Genomic DNA, 15,998 nt, shown 5'->3' with positions numbered 1-15,998 from the left:
GATGCTTACAGATTTCCTGGCCTCTACCCATGAAATGCCAGTAACACCTCTTCCCTAGTTGTGACAACCAAAAATGTCTCCATGACCAAATGTCTCCTGCGGGGCAAAATTGCCCCCAAGTCGAGAAGTGCTGTCCTAGACGATTGTGAATAGCGACCTCACTGGTCTCGCAGTTTCCAGTCTCCTCACCACATACATCCAGTGTGATCTCACCACTCTATGGCTTAAAAAAAAAAAGTCTCAGATCCTTAATGCCTAAAGAATGGTCATGCCATTTGCACTATGTTTCTGACCTGTGTTATCATCTTATTCTCCTGCAGCTCCAGTGGCCATTCCCAGTCTGTGAGAGAGTGGGCCTGCAGTTTTACTGGGAATAGCCCCAGGTGGGAGGTCTTATCCCCTATATTTGCCACTGTGTTGTGTATTCTCAAGCAAGTTTATCTTCCGAGCCTCCGCTTTTCCATCTGAGCAATGGGTATAATCATCTAACCAGCTGGGGAGCTTGAGCATCACTAGCTCTAATACAAGGTAGAAAGTGCTAAAGCTCCTGAAGTAAGGGTTGAGATGAAGTATTCTGGGAATTCAGAGGATAAAGCGATATCCTTCTGGCTGAGGCTGCAGACGGGGAGATCCCAGAGGAGTTCACCAAGGAGATGGCAGTGAAGGTAGCCATGAAGTCTGCCTGATATTTCAGCTTACAGATGTGGGGGTGAGGAATAACAAGGAGGGCAGCATTCCAGGCAGAGGAAATCTCAGGACATTAAATGGGAACAGCGAGTTCCCATGTGGTTGAATACTTAGCATGGTGCCCTATCGCAGGCGCACAGTAGGGTTGGTGGCATGGATGGGGGAAGCATACATTTTGAGAAGATTATCTCAGAGGCATACATTTTGAGATATAAGTTAAGCAATTGATGAACATGAACTGTCAAACTGCAGAACTTTCCAGCTTACTCAGTGGGGAGGGGCTTTGTTTCCTGCTGTGCATTATTTATGATAGAAGATGGGTTGAGAACAGTGAAGGAGATGGAATAAAGCCTGGGAGATGGTTCAGAGTGTATTCAAATTATCATGGTGAAAGGTAATTGTGACTGGGACATAGGATGGAGAGAAAGAAAGGTTGGGGAAAGAAACTATTTTGTAGATCAAAGTGTCAGGATTCATGATTTCTCAGCAACTTTGGGGAGTGTGGACTACATAGTCTGCCTCCAAAACCATTTCAGGATGTTCTGTGATCTTGGTCAAGTCACTTCCACTCTCTGTGCCTGTTTCCTTACCTGTAGCACCAAGGGTTTGGACTATTTTCTAATAATCCCTCCAGCTTACACATAGTCTGAGGCCTGAAAGAAGATGTCCCAGAGAACTTGAAGACCCAGCCCCTTTCCCTGCTAGCTGTCACTCAGCAAACGGCCAGGAGAACACCCAGTGGATCATCAGGGCTCAGCTGTCCTGGGGCTGGCTGTCGGGACCAGACACAAGTGACGAGAAGGGAAGGACATTACTTGGGAGAATATGCATGTTCACAGCTCTGAGGATTAAAGGCCCATGTTCTTATCACTGCCTAACAGAGTATTATAAATCCATTCTTAGAATCCCAAATCCTTTTGTGGCTTGGCCGTCGTGAGGGAATATTAAAAAGGCCAAAGACAGAAATAATCAGTTTCCGAATGACACGTTGTCACATAAAAGCGTTTCTCGCATTACCCCTTTCTTTCCTTTCTCTGGCTCCTTCTCCTGTGCCTGGATATTTTAACCAGAAAAATAGATTAAAATGGAGCCAGGCTGAATGGAGTTCTAACCTTGACTTTTCAGAAGGCTCTCTCGGTGTGGTGGTTTGGGAGGTGCTTTCTGTTTTCCAGCTCTGTGTGTTTTTCAGCGTTCGATATTGTGTGTGTAAGCGAGCCAGCGGGAGGCACGAGCATTGCGATAAAGGCAGAGCAGCAAAGAGGGGCCCTGCAGGGTCTGATCAGGTGCCCTCGGGGTGCTGGGGTCAGATTTACATTCCTCTGGCAAAGTCCGGGCAAGGTTTTAGGTTTCTGGATGTTTACTAAGCGCCTTCCTGGGCCAAGCACCATGTTTTAGGCTGGATAAATGAAAGCTCAGAAACTAGAGTGGGAAGATGGTCAACCAGATGATCAGGTGGTAGCAGTGTAGCCGGATAACTGACAACCATGGGGTTCGTGAGGGAAGAGAGCACAGCCTCCTCCCAACACGCAGAGGCAAAGGTGCCCCCTGAGGAAGCCATGTCCAAGCTGAGATGGCTGGGTGACTTGAGATGAGCAGATGAAGGGGAGGATATTAGCTTCCTAGGGCTGTCATAGCAAATTATCACAAACTGGGGGGCTTAAAACAACAGGAGTTTATTCTCTCACAGTTCAGGAGGCCAGAAGCCCCAGATCAAGATGTCAGCAGGATTTGCTCGTTTGGAGGCTCTGAGGGAGAATCTGTCGCATGCCTCCCAGTAGCTTTTGACGGTTGCCGGCAATCCTTGGTTTTCCTTAGCTTGTAAATGCATCAATCTAGTCTCTGTCTTCACATGATTTGTGTGTGTGTGTGTGTGTGTGTGTGTGTGTGTGTGTATGTGCGCGCGCGTGCACACGTGTGTATCCTCTATTCCTTTTTTTTTAAGTTTTTGTTTTGTTTTGTTTTTATTATATTTTCTTGGCCGCGCTGTGGGACATGTGGAATCTTAGTTCCCCGACCAAAGATAGAACCCGCTCCCCTTGCGTTGGAAGCGCAGAGTCTTAACCACTGGACCGCCAGGGAAGTCCCCTCTATTCTTCTTTTAAGGACACCAGTCCTTGGATTTGGGGCCCACCCAACCCACTATGACCTCATCTTAATCAATTACAACTGCAAAGACCCTATTTCCAAATAAGAGCACCTTCTGAGGTTCTGGTTGGACATGATTTTGGGGGTGGGTATTATTCGAACCACTACGGGGAGGGAATGGGTGAGTGCTCTGGGCTGAGGAAGAAGCCACTGGGGAAGTGCTCAGAGCATCACACTTTGGGAAGATGCTAATCACACAGTGCGACTCCAGGACAGGGTATGAGGTAGGACTTGCAGGGAAGGGAGGCATGAGAAGGAAGCAGAGACCTAGGCATGAAGGGGCCTAGGTGCCAGGCTAGGGATCTGGACATTATTCTGAGGGTGGGGGAAGGGTATGAAAGGATTTGATTTGGGATGGAGGAATAGAGAGGCTGAAGGACTGAGGCTGGTGGTGGTGACATTCGTGGAGCCAGACTTGTATTTAGATCTTTCATTGTCTTGTTTAATCCTTAGCTTAATCCTTCACATTGGGACCAATCAGCACATTTTATAGGTGAGTCTGTTGTAACACAAGGTGGTAGAATGTCACAGCCAACTTGTCATGGCCAACAGCAAGCAGGGACAGGGGCTCCCATGCTGGCCTGTGTGCCCCCAGGATACCTGCTTACCCCATCACATCACTCTGCCCTTGACATCACCCACACTCACCCTTGCCTGGCTCCGCTGAGGGATCTGAGACCAGTAATAGAAGGAGTGAGCTTCTGTTATTAGAGAGGCTTCTAGTAGGGAAGGTTCCAGGACGGATGGGAACACATATTCCATCTCCTGTCTCTTTCCCACTTCCTGCCTGACAGCTCAGTGAAATCCTCAGACCCGTAAGAAGGTAAAACTAGTCACCCAAGGCTTGCAGTCTCACAGAAACCCACCCCTAACCAACAGACTGAGATTTTTATTTCTGCAACTCCTGGCCACATCTCCAACCTTGTTTGTCTCGGGCTGCCTAGAGGAAACACAGTCCACACCAGATTGGGCTTCGGGTTGTCCCTGAGGCCAGCAGGACCTCAGCTTGCCACCCCTTGAGCCTTGGCCTCTTCTTAACTTGCTTTCTAAACATTCACAGCCTTCTCCTTACATCCTCTTTTCCCTCCTGGGCTCCCTGCTTGCCCTGCAGCATTTTCTCCACCGCTGGGGTCTGTGTTTGCCCCTGGCGGGTAGCCTCGGTGGCTGGACACTCTGCCCTGCTCACCTTTCGAGAGACAGTTCCTGCTTTTCTGTTTGCTTGCCCTGGTGAAGGAAGACTGCAGAGAAGAGGGGGCTCAGCTCTGCGGGAGTGGAGCAGCACAGCAGCCTGGACCGATCCAGGTAGATGCAGAGCGTAGTTTCTTCTTGACTTCGAGTTACTCATCTGCTTTCTTTGGGTGAAGTGTTCCACTAGGACAGAGGTGGCTACGTGGTCCTCTTGAGCTCCTTTGCTCGCGCACAGCACCCTTCAGTTTGCGAGGACCGTCACAACGGTGTTTAGATTTCATTTGCACAACAACCTTGTGGATACCGTGAATGAGAATCACGCGCATCACGGGTTTACCATGTGCCAGGCACTGAGCACAGCACTCCGTGTCCAGGAACTCACATCTAACCTCCCTCTATAAGGACGCTTTTTACACGGTTTTGTGAATGAAAAAATTGTGATTCAGAGAGGTTCAGCCCTTTGTCCGTGATTGCCCCATTTTTATGTGACAGCATGAGATTTTAAAGACGTCTTTCTGACCCCCAGCCTTTGCCCCTATGTGCTATACTATTCCAAGTATTACCAAGTTGATTTTACAGATGAGTGAACTGAGGGTCTCTAGGGCATCTGGGAAATTTGAGATCACGTAGTGAGTAAACTTGAATTCAGACCCTTTTCCTGCATGCTCTGAGCCTACCTCTGAAGGTAGGGCTGGTCAGTGGTGCTTGAAACATCACCTGAGCTGCTACTATGTCTTGGGTAAGGCCCCCTGAGCCCTTTAGGAGCCCAGCCTGGGGATGTCTGTTTCCATTGGTCAGTGGCACTGTGAGACCTTGATGACTGGAATTCTCTTTTGGCCCAGTTTTCACAGTGAAACCCTGATCTGTAATGGAAGCTGTGTGGTCATTGGCTTAGCGGAGCTGGTGGGAGCAGAGGTCAGAGCAGGCTGGGGAGTGAGGGAAGGGAGCCTGGGCCCCAACAGGAGGGCTGGAGCCACTGGCCTGGGGTCCTATCCAATGAATCAGCAGATCATTGAGCTAAAGGGACTCCCAAGCTCAGCTTCCATCAAAGTGGGGTGAGGGAGGTGGGTGGTCTTCCTCTGCCACCTCCTTCTGGAAGCTCCCTAGGCTGGGAAATCTGTGCCTGAAGTTGCCGAGGTAATTTGAGGAGGCAGAGGTGAGGCTGGGCCGGGGCTGATTACACCTCGGGTGCGCCTGTCCCTTCCCACCACAAGCAAAATTGGGAAGCCATGATGCAGTGAGTTTGAATCTCAGCAGCACTGCCTGGGTAAACAGCCTCCTGCCTCTGGGCCTCTTTTCTCACGTAACATAGGATAACGACGCCTTATGTGCACAGGTGTAAAGGTAAATGACAGAGCGTGTGTAAGTGTTTGGTCCAGACTGAGAAGGATTTAGGGACCCAAGACAGGTTTTGCAGAATGAGCATTCAGGGGCAGAAGGTCATTCATTCATTCATTCATTTATTCATTCAACATTAAATATCCACTTGCTGAATGCCGTTGGCAATAGCAATAGCTAACAGTCTGTGAGCAGTTACATGTGTCCCACACGGCACTAAATATTCTGCAGGCATCTCACTTAGTCTCACAATGATCCATTGAGGAGACCTTGAATACTGCCCTTATTTAACCAATGAAGAAACCAAGGCTCTGAAAAGTAGTGACCTAGTCAAGGTCACACAGCCTCTTAAGCAGTAGAACCTGGACTAAAACTGTGTCAGTCTGAGGTCAGCTCTTAGCCTCTATGCCAGATATAGCTAGAGGGCTCTGGAAGCAAAGGACAGGGCTTCCTGCCTTCCAGGAGCTCCCTGGGGGTGCTTTATGAGCTGATCCAGGACTGCATGGGAATCCAGGGAGGCTTGTCAGGATACAGTGGGGGGAGAGAGGAGCGGTGGTGGTTACCTGTGGACAGATTGGTTAAGCCTCATCTTTCCCAGGTCAGTTTTGGTCCTGGGTCTGACCACAGGGTCAAACACCCATAATCAGGGTGGGCAGAAGGGGCCGGGGATGAAGGACTCTGGAACCAGGCAAAGTCTGCCCCTCACAGCGAATGAAACACCCAAAGGGGAGAAGATAGAGGGCTGAGTCAGGGATAGCAATTTCCCGAAGGGTATCCATGGACCAAAATTAAAAGCTTCTCTGAAGAGTTTGCCTCGAGATGTGCCCCCTGAATCCTGGATTTGAAAACAATGTTTTCCTTTTCCTTCTCGGGATTCCCTTTTACTTTGTACACTCACCATTTTTCCCACTTTTCCTTTCCCTTCCTTTGCTCTGTAGAATCGCTACGCTGTCAAATAGCCACTGGCTCTGCAGTGAAGAACTGGGTTCAAATCCCTGCCTTACTACCTCCTGGCCTTTTATTCCCAGTTGGACCTAGGATCAAAACCTCTGTGACTTTAAGCAAGTTACTTAACCTCTCTGAACCACCTTTCCCTCATTTCATTTATGGAACAGAAACTATTACAGAGGATTGCCTTAAAGATTAAATAAAATAACATTAAGTAAAAGTAGTAAGGAGAGGGCCTGCTACTGTTATATTGAGTGACAGTGTTCTTCCTGCCTCCTTTTTCTCTTCACTTATCTTTCTTATTACCTCTTCTGTCCACACTCCCCCCTCTGTCTCTTTCCTTTCTTATCTCTGGTGTAAAAAACTGACAAGTAATACCACGTCACACATGATCTCTAGACGTGGAGCAATCTCTGTTGTATGTTCTGTGGAGGGAAAAAAGGGTTTGTTCTTGTTTTCCTAGGGCTCCAGAGTACTAAACTGTGCACACACACACACACATTATTTTTTTGAATTTTAGAATTTTATTTATTTTTTTATGCAGCAGGTTCTTATTAGTTATCCATTTTATACATATTAATGTATATATGTCAAGCCCAATCACACACACACATTTTACATACACTTGACAGATCGTACACACACACACACACACATATACATAAATATGCATACTTTTTTTTTTTTTTTAGAGTATTTATTTTTGAGTTCTGACATCCAGAGAAACCTGGGGATCCCACAGTAACTCACCGCCAGAGTCAAGACAGGGCTGTCAGCCATACCTGCAACCCTGGTCACCTCTTAGCCCACTTACCACCCACTACCCATCCCCCATGGAGGTGATGAATTCTAGCTTAGTGAGTTGAAGGACTTGCAAAAGAAAATCATTATTTTTTAATGTAGTCAGCAGGACAGCGGAATCATTTTAGTAAATAATGTTCTTCTTGGCCTAAACAGGTATCCTTTCCAGCAGTCACACCCCCACCCAAGATAATCTGTTCAGGGTTAGTTAACATCTGTCGTCTTTGCTAGATGTTATACAAGTAGTTTTCAGAAATTGTCCTTTGCCTCCAATGCGATTATAATTAAGGAAGAACACTCAGCCACATGGGTGTGGTTGAAAGAATACAGGCTTTAGAGCTAAAACACCAGACCAAGCACACACACACAGTGAGGCACAGAGCTTGCTCTGCCATGCACCGTCCGAGTTCTAGAGTCTCTTGATTCATTTGCCTCCTTCCCCCTAAACCACAAGCGTGATCCTCCCCAAGTGTAGGGATTACACATCAGGGACTCAACAAAGTGGCCCCGAATCTCCCAGGCAGAAAGCACAGTGTATAATGAAGTGAAGCAAGATAACTGAAGGGGCTACACCTGTTCACTGGAGATGCTTCTGGCACAGAGTGAAAGCAGGGAGGCGAGGAGAATACAAACCTTCCACCTCCAGCCCTTGACCGGTTCTGTGGGGAGCACGGACATGCTTTGGAAATACCCCTGCCCTTGAGGAGTTCACAGAGCAGGATAGTTCGTGAGTCTCATGAATCATGCAAGAGCCATTCGTAAACACTTTAGCCCGTTTCAATTTAATGTGTGGTGTGCAGACTCAACCAAATATTTCCTGGTTGGATGTGTTAAAGAAAAATAAACTTCAGTATGCCTTACATTTCTGATTAAGGGAGCCCCAGAACAGTGCATTTGTTCATTCATTCATTCAACAAATATTTATGAAGCGCCTGGTTTGTCCCAGGCGCCCTGCTGGGAATCAGTGTTTATGATAATAAAAATATACATTACGCAGAAATTGTTTGACTTGACAACACTATTGTATATTCCCAGCAGGATGGAACAAAGGCTGCTATCTCTTGAGCCCTCAGTGGACTCATTCTAGACATGAGGAAGCAAGGCTGACAGGGTGTGAGCAAATGTCCTGGGGTCACTCAGCTGGTGGAAGGCAGATTCAGGACTCAGACACTCTGTGTGTGAAGCCACAGCCCTGACTCATCCCATTAGCAGGCTGCATCACTCTGGCGTGACCGTTATCCATCTCATTTGCTCCTCGTGGCGACCTTCTGAAGAAGGAAGGGCAGGGGTTCTTACTCACCCTTATACAAGTGAAAAACAAGGTTCAGAGAGGTGAAGCAGTTTGTCCAAGGTCACACAGCTTTTTGGTGAGAAAGCCAGGTTTGGAAACGGTGTCGCTCTGAGGCTCTGAGAGTCAAACCCAGGGATCTGGGCTGAGTGTGGTGTACGGAAGACCTCCTCTGGCACTCCGGCCCAAAGAACAGTGGCCCATTTGCTTGTCCTTCTTCCCTCCTGCTCCAGGGTGGCCTCATCGCACTGCTGCTGCTGCTGCTGGTGTTCACTGTGGCACTGTATGCCCAGCGGCGCTGGCAGAAGCGTCGCCGCATCCCCCAGAAGAGCGCCAGCACGGAAGCCACTCACGAGATCCACTACATCCCCTCTGTGCTGCTGGGTCCCCAGGCCCGGGAAAGCTTCCGCTCCTCCCGGCTGCAGGCCCACAATTCCGTCATCGGCGTGCCCATCCGGGAGACCCCCATCCTGGATGACTATGACTACGAGGAGGATGAGGACCCACCCCGGCGGGCCAACCACGACTCCCGTGAGGATGAGTTTGGCAGTCAGGTGACCCACACCCTGGACAGCCTGGGCCGACCAGGGGAAGAGAAAGGGGACTTTGAGAAGAAAGGTGAGTCTTCCTTGTTGCATCCCACCTTCCAGGGGGCGTTTTGGGGAGCTGGGAAGAGGCGCGGGAGCTGGGCGGTTGGGGACACAGGAACTGTCTTCTGGGCTAAGCCATTTTTGATTTATGGCCAACTTCCATTGGGTTTTCAGAGTTTATTTTCTCAGATTCTTCAGTGTTGATGGGAGGAAAAAAAGAGAGTGTCAGTGTGCTTGGAATTGGAGTTTTGAGGAACATCAGAAGTTATGTAGTCCAACATCTCTCCAGTGTCTCTTGATTACCTCCCTTGATGGCCTTCTCACTACTCAGGAAAGCTCTCATATCATTTCCAGACACTACTATTGGAAGGTTTTTCCTTAAACTGAGTTGCAGTCTGTTTCCCTGGCCCTCTATGTCAGAAAGTGAATCTGAATTTTTCTTCTCCAAGGCAGCTCTTGGGAAATGTAACAAAAGGAAAAGAAAAAAATAAAAGGCACCCTGTAACTTTTAGAAATCAACCTCAATAAACAATCCCAGTTTCTTCAGCTACTCTGATGTGACATGTTTTGAGACATTTCACCCTTTTGATCACTGTCCTCTAGATGAAGATTGTAATTTGTCATGTCCTGGAGTGTAACACCAGAACTGACAGACGCTCCACTTCCTCAAGGTGGGAATGCACCTGTGCTGAGAAAAAAGCAATTTTCACCTCCCTCTTGCTAGCTGTTATGCTTCTGTTGATGCAGTTTGAAGATCACATTTGGGTTTTTTTTTTTTTTTTGCAGTTAATACTGGCCCATAGTTGGCTTTTTGATGACTAAAACCTCTCACTCTTTTTCATGTATGCTGTTGCAAAGACCCATTCCCTTTGTTCTGTTGGAGGACAATTGATTATTTGGACATACGTGCAGGATGTGTTTGTATTTGTCTTTATTAAGTGTTATGGCTCCAGCTGGTTTATAGAAGGGATTTGGGTATTTTTTCCTTTAGATAAATACTATAAAAGTACTGTTCTGCTTTTTTCCCATATTGTCTTTGTGATGCTGGTGGTGGGTTAAAGGTTTGGCCTTGAGGCCCCAGTTTTAGAACTACTCTTCTTTGTGAGCCATGAGGAACCATCATCACTGCTTGGCCCAGTCCTGGAGCTGTGAACTCGACATTCTTTTCTTCCGCATCTAAGATCTTTCCTCTCAGATCCATGTTTCCGTGATACTCAGTGGGCAAATAGGAACACTGGGGGCTTCTTAAAAAGGAGGCATTTCTGTTAAATTTAGAAACCCAGGGAGGGAAAAGAGTGGTAAACAAGCGAGAGTACAGGTTTTGGAGTTGTCTGGACCTGGGTTCAAATCTCGTCTCCTTTGTTTGCTGGGTGACCTTGGAAAAATGGGAATTCAATCCTCCAAGTCTCAGCTTCCTCACTGAAGGATTTTTGAAAGGATTAAATATAAAAATAAAATGTGTGTAAAGTACCTAAGGCAGGGCCTAATATCTGGTATGTGTTGAATCCCTGAGAGCTGTATTTGTAGACCTCAGGCCCTTGGTCTTTCCTGGGCCTCTAAGACGCTCCCTAATCCAGCTCCCTATGCTTCGCCAGTCTCGCTCTAAGTGCCAGCCACCACGCTCTGCTCAGTGCTCTGGAATGTCTGCGTCATTTCCCTTCTCTGCCACCATCTCTTCTGTCTTTGAACTGTTGGTTTACTGACAGTTTCCTCAATCTTTGCTTTCTCAAGCATTATTTATCTTTCTTCATGTGACTTCTCATCTTGGCACAAGAACAGTCTGCATTTATTTCATATCTCCACATCTTGTAGTACCTGCCTAGCACAGTGCCTCACGTGTCAAGAATGTCCAGTGAGTGTTGGGCAAGAAAGATGACCGTAGAGAGTGAGGTGGTTTGGGAGCAATGCTGTCAGGCCAGAGCATCGTGCCTCTCTTGTCTAATGTAGAAAGTCGCTTGGGTAAGACACAAAGCATCTTCCCGTTTGCTTAGATTTGGACTTCTGCAGCCTAATTTACTGAGCCTCACTGTGTTTATGTGGAAAATGGGTGAATTAGCAGCCAGTCTGCCCCCCTTATAGCTTACCTGTGGGGATCAAATGATAATGATCATTTGATCATTATCTTCAGCGCACGGCAAGCGCTGAAGAAGTTTTCCCAGAAAACTTCTAGGAAAGTTGTGGGATTTGTTCTCCACACCAGAATCTTCCCCAGCCTAGCCAAGAGGAATGCTTCATGTCTCCTTCAGTTCCTGGAGCAGGTTGTGATTACTTTGAGCTCATTACTTATCACTGTTCAATAATAATCCATTTCTCTTTCTGTTTTCGACACTACCTAGACTTGGAGATTTTTATTTATTTATTTATTTTTATTGAGATATAATTAACATATAACGTTGTGTTAGTTTCAGGTATACAGTGTAATGATTCAGTATTTGTGTATATTGAGAAATGATCCCCACAATGTCTAGTTAACATCCGTGGCCTTACATCATGACGATTTTTTTCTTGTGATGAGAACTTTATGCTCTTGGCAACTTCCAGATATACAATAGGGTATTATTAACTCTAGTCACCATGATGTACATTCCTTCCCCATGATTTACTCATAAGACCTGGAGATTTTTGAGAGCAAGGGCAGTGTTCCTTATTTTTGTTTCACTAGCATCTGGCGCAGTGGGTAAGACTTAATAGATGCTCTGAAAATACTGGTTGACTGGATGATTAACACAACCCCTCAATCATTTGGTCGATCGGATAAATCCAGGCATTGGTTAGACTCCAGAATTCTCAGTTCCAGACCTCAAATTATCTCATTGACCTCAGATCTGGGGACCAAAGTGTTGGCAGAGGCCATCAGTAGTGATGACCAGAACCCAGAAAAGAGTAGTCACTGGTTGGGGGTCAAAACCCAGGAAGAATCACTGATGACAGATGAGTAACCACCAAGGAGCAGAGCCAAGAAGCCGCCAACAGAGGCAAATTCTTTCCCCCCAGCCCCCATCCCCACGCCCGCTGCCTCCACCAAGCTCCGTATGGAGAACGGAAAGCATCCTCAAAATGGGGAAGCAGGTCACTGCCCATAATCCTGTCTGACTTCTTTTCCTTCCTTTCTTCCTTCTCTCCCCACTCCCTCCGCCCTCCCCTCCCTCTCCCTCCTTCCCCCCACAACCTGGAAGGTGATACAGTATGGAGATAAACACTCTGCCCTCAGGAGGTGGAACAGTAGAGAAATTAAGTTTACCACCCAGCTTACTAGCTCTGTGACCTTGGATAAGTCACCTACTCCTCTCCCGTCAAAGGGGCATGATACTAGTATTCTACCTCCAGGGTGATTGGGAAACGTAAACGAGGTAACACAGGTAGAGGCTCTGGTACAGTAAACATTCAGTACACATTTCTGTCATTGTTATTCATACCATCAGTCCTCAGAGTTGGCCCACTGTGCCAGAGGCCATGATAGACTCTGGAATAGAGGTGAGGAAAGGAGAACCTTTGCCCTTAAAGAGCATGGCGGTAAACCTCCTTGGAAACCGAAGCTGAAGCTCGAATAGTCCTGGGTCTCTCTGTGCCACACAGCAAGGGAGTGGCAGAGTCGAGGTAAGAGCTCCAGCCTTCCTGGCCAGAGAGCACCCTTACTGTATAGATAGCTGTCGTGCTCAGAATGGCCTACATGGCATCATGATGACGGCCCATTTCATTGGGGTTGGGGCCTGCCAGGTCTTGTGTTCCTTAAAGAGAACCCTCAGGCTTGCCATTCTAGCTGCTGGACGTTCCAGTTATTCACACGCACAAAGCGTAGACCTGACTCTTGAATGACAGAGACAGCACAGGGGGACAGAATGGTGCTGGATCCAGAGGATACAGAGGACTAACTCCTGAGAGAGGGGCAGGGGCTCTGGCCTCCTCTCCCCACGGGGTCCTCTAGAGTCTGCACACTCTCAGGCTTACCACTGCGTCGTGGCTTAAAGATGCCCCTGTCCCTTGCGTTTTCTTTCAAGCAGAACTCTATCTAAACAATAACAAAAGCAGACACTTGTTTTCTGAAATCTCAACTTTAGATGAGAAGCATACAAGAGAGATCTAAAGAGGATGAATATGAATGCATGAGAAACAAGACCCAGTCCTTGCAAGGCAGCCTGGTGGAGTGGGGGTGAACAGATGGGCTTGGCACCCCGCTCTTGAGTGCGCTGGCTGCGTGGCCCTGGCGAACCTCTCAGCCACCGGCAAATCCATGCCTTTGTCTCACCTGTTTTCACCTGGCCACGTTATTTTTTTTCACATTCCTCTGAGCTGGTTTTAAAACGAAGTACGATTTGGAATAAAACCAAGCACTTCATTTAATTCTGTATCCCAGCTGCCCTTAGATCCGATAAGGGTAGGAAAGGAGGAAACCTGGGCGAGAAGAAAGTAGAAGACACACTTTTCCTGAGTCCAGACAGGATACTGGACACCCTAACCATGGGGAGGTGGTGGCTGGGGACTGTGCTTGCAGCGTTGTGGCCCCTGTTCCCCCTTTCCTGGACAGAAGAGGGATGATTCTGCGGCAGATTGTGCAAGTTATAACAGCAGCAGCTCAGACCACACGTGCTTTCTGTTGCCTCAGGTGGCTCTTGGAGAGAACCATGAGACTCTTTCTTTTATGGGGGAACCTGGGGACAGCTATGCATTTTGTCCAGAGTGGGCAGGTATCAGAGGCTAGGCGATCCCTATAAAAGTAATCCCAAAGGCCTTTGAAATTACATTGCCAAGGGCTAGTCCCACCTGCTCCTCTCACACTTAGAATTTGCCCATAAGTTCAAACTGCTTCATCATACTTGAGCACCGTCAGCCTGCTTTGCAGCTTGGACCTGCAAATAATAGAGGGACCATCCGGAGGCAGAGGGAGAAAGTTTCATTACCAAGAGACAACAGCTTGGGTTCCCAGACCCCAAGAGCACTGCACTGATCGGGCTGACTTGCAGCTGATACACACTCATGTGGACATACATACCCTTTGTTCAACACTGCAGTTCTTCTGTGCCAGTCAGTAAGAAGCTTGCTGCCCTGCGTGCCCCTCCCCATGCCCTCCTGCTGCCTAGCCATCCCACCCCCTCCCAGGGACCCTCCTGAAGCCCCCACTGTCCAGAACAGGGTGGCTTTAGACTGCTTCCCCAGGATTATGGCTGGCATCCCATCTTGGTGGTTAGTGCCTGTGCCTTAGACATTCTCAGGTATTGCGAGCGTCACCCTTGATATCACCTTAGCCAGTTGCTAGGAATTTAATCATGTCAGTATGTGACCGCTCAGCACTGCGTTGGGTCCGTGACAGAAACTTGATGCATTTTAATTCCAGTTCTCCTTATCCGTCCTCAAATTTATGTTTCCCTTTCCTGAATATTATGCATGGAAGCTCAAGGAAATTAAAATAACAAATTTATCACTTTATCAAGGGATAGGGTAGGGGATGGCTGAATGGATATTGGGTTTTCTTAATTTTGGTTTATTATCGTGAAAGAAATGCATACTATTTGTAATGGAAGGGTGTGAGAGAGGGTGGGACAGAAGGAGAGAGAGAGGGGAGGGGAGCGAGAAAGAGAAAAAGAGAAAGAAAGAAAAGGAAGAAAGAAGACAGGGAGGGAGCAAGGAAGGAATAGGTCTGAGTTGTATAAAGCAAGAACTAAAAGCTCTGCCACTGTCTCTCCATCCCATCCCACTAATGGGACCCGAAGGCTAATCTTTGATAATAGTTTGATTTATATTCTTCTAGAAAATTTTTCCTATATATATATATATGGAATGTATGTGTTATATATGTATGGTATAGATATAAATATATGCATTTTCACCCAGATATCCACTAATAGGGCCATCTCAGCCACATTCATCATTCTGCAGCAACCTCACAGCTTACCAAACAATGTGTGAAAAGCATCTTTCCACGTCAGCCCTGCACACCTATCTTCTTCTTTTTGAAAGCTCTGTAGGATCCCATCATGGGAACACACCAAACACTCCAACATTTGCTTTTCTACCCCGTTTTGTGGATCATTGTCTCAATTTGCTGCACTTACAATGAGTCAGTAAACATCCATGCGCGTGCGCACGCGCGCGCACACACACACACACACACACACACACACACACACACACACAAACACACACGTATATATTTTTGCAAAGTTTGACTGTTTCTGTAAAACAGATGCCTAAAAGCAGAATCTCTGCCTTAAAGGGTGCACATTACACACTTGTAATTACAAATTACACATTTACAATTTGGGAATTACTGCCATATTTATTCACTTTAAAATTTGTTTTGTACTCCCTTGGGAGCCAGTATATCCTCTCACACACAGATCTGCACAGACCACCCACTACCCCATCACACTGACTATTCATATATTAGCATGAACCCTTCTGGTCTTTTCTTTTTTTTTTTTTTGTCAGAAGTCAGTCCTCATGGTTACCCTGAGCAATGATTCTTTGGTGAAATGATGCCGCATAAAGGCTTTTCTCTGCTGTCCCACTTCAGTTCAGGACTTAGGGTGGAAAAAGGAAAGAGAAATGACATCAAATACCAGCAGCGACCCACAGTGATAGATGTGAACGGGTCACTGTCTCTCTGACATGGACCAGTAGGCTAATCCTTACTGTTGCTCAAGATGGCAGGCCAGAAAGTTTCAGGGTGAATGGGACCTTTGTTGAGAGGATGGGGAGGGCAGGACTTTATTGAATCCCTATAGGAGCCCAGCTGCTGTCCTATACATTATCTCAGTGAGCCATTTGTAATTAACCCTGAGGGGAAGGCAGATGGAAGAGTTGGCTAGGAAAGCAGTACTGCTGCTGCTGGTGATAAAGATGACAGCTAACTTCCACTTAGTGATAATCAGTGTCTGGGAACTTTCCAGAAATTATGTCATTTACACCTCACATCAACCCTATGTGTTACCTACTAATATTGCCCCACCTTACAAAGCAGGAGACTGAAGCTAAGAAGGGTTGAATAATATGTCCAAAGTGACACAGGAGAAAGT

General features: G+C 47.1%; 1 protein-coding gene across 17 annotated transcripts in view; it reads left to right on the top strand.

The window, feature by feature from the left end:
• The window catches only part of ASTN2 (astrotactin 2), a 1,502,867-nt gene that overhangs the window by 809,430 nt on the left and 677,439 nt on the right, over nucleotides 1-15,998 (top strand). For all 17 annotated transcript variants that reach the window (XM_079927232.1, XM_079927229.1, XM_079927230.1 and 14 more), the window contains one exon: nucleotides 8,629-9,013. In XM_079927232.1, coding sequence (XP_079783358.1) covers nucleotides 8,629-9,013 — 385 coding nt within the window. The remainder of the gene's footprint in view (nucleotides 1-8,628; nucleotides 9,014-15,998) is intronic.

This window comes from Stenella coeruleoalba (genome assembly GCF_951394435.1).
Source record: "Stenella coeruleoalba genome assembly, chromosome: 7".
Classification (NCBI taxonomy): Eukaryota; Metazoa; Chordata; class Mammalia; order Artiodactyla; family Delphinidae; genus Stenella; species Stenella coeruleoalba.
The sequence above is the reverse complement of the archived record's forward strand: the minus strand, read 5'-3'. Positions and strand labels throughout refer to the sequence as shown.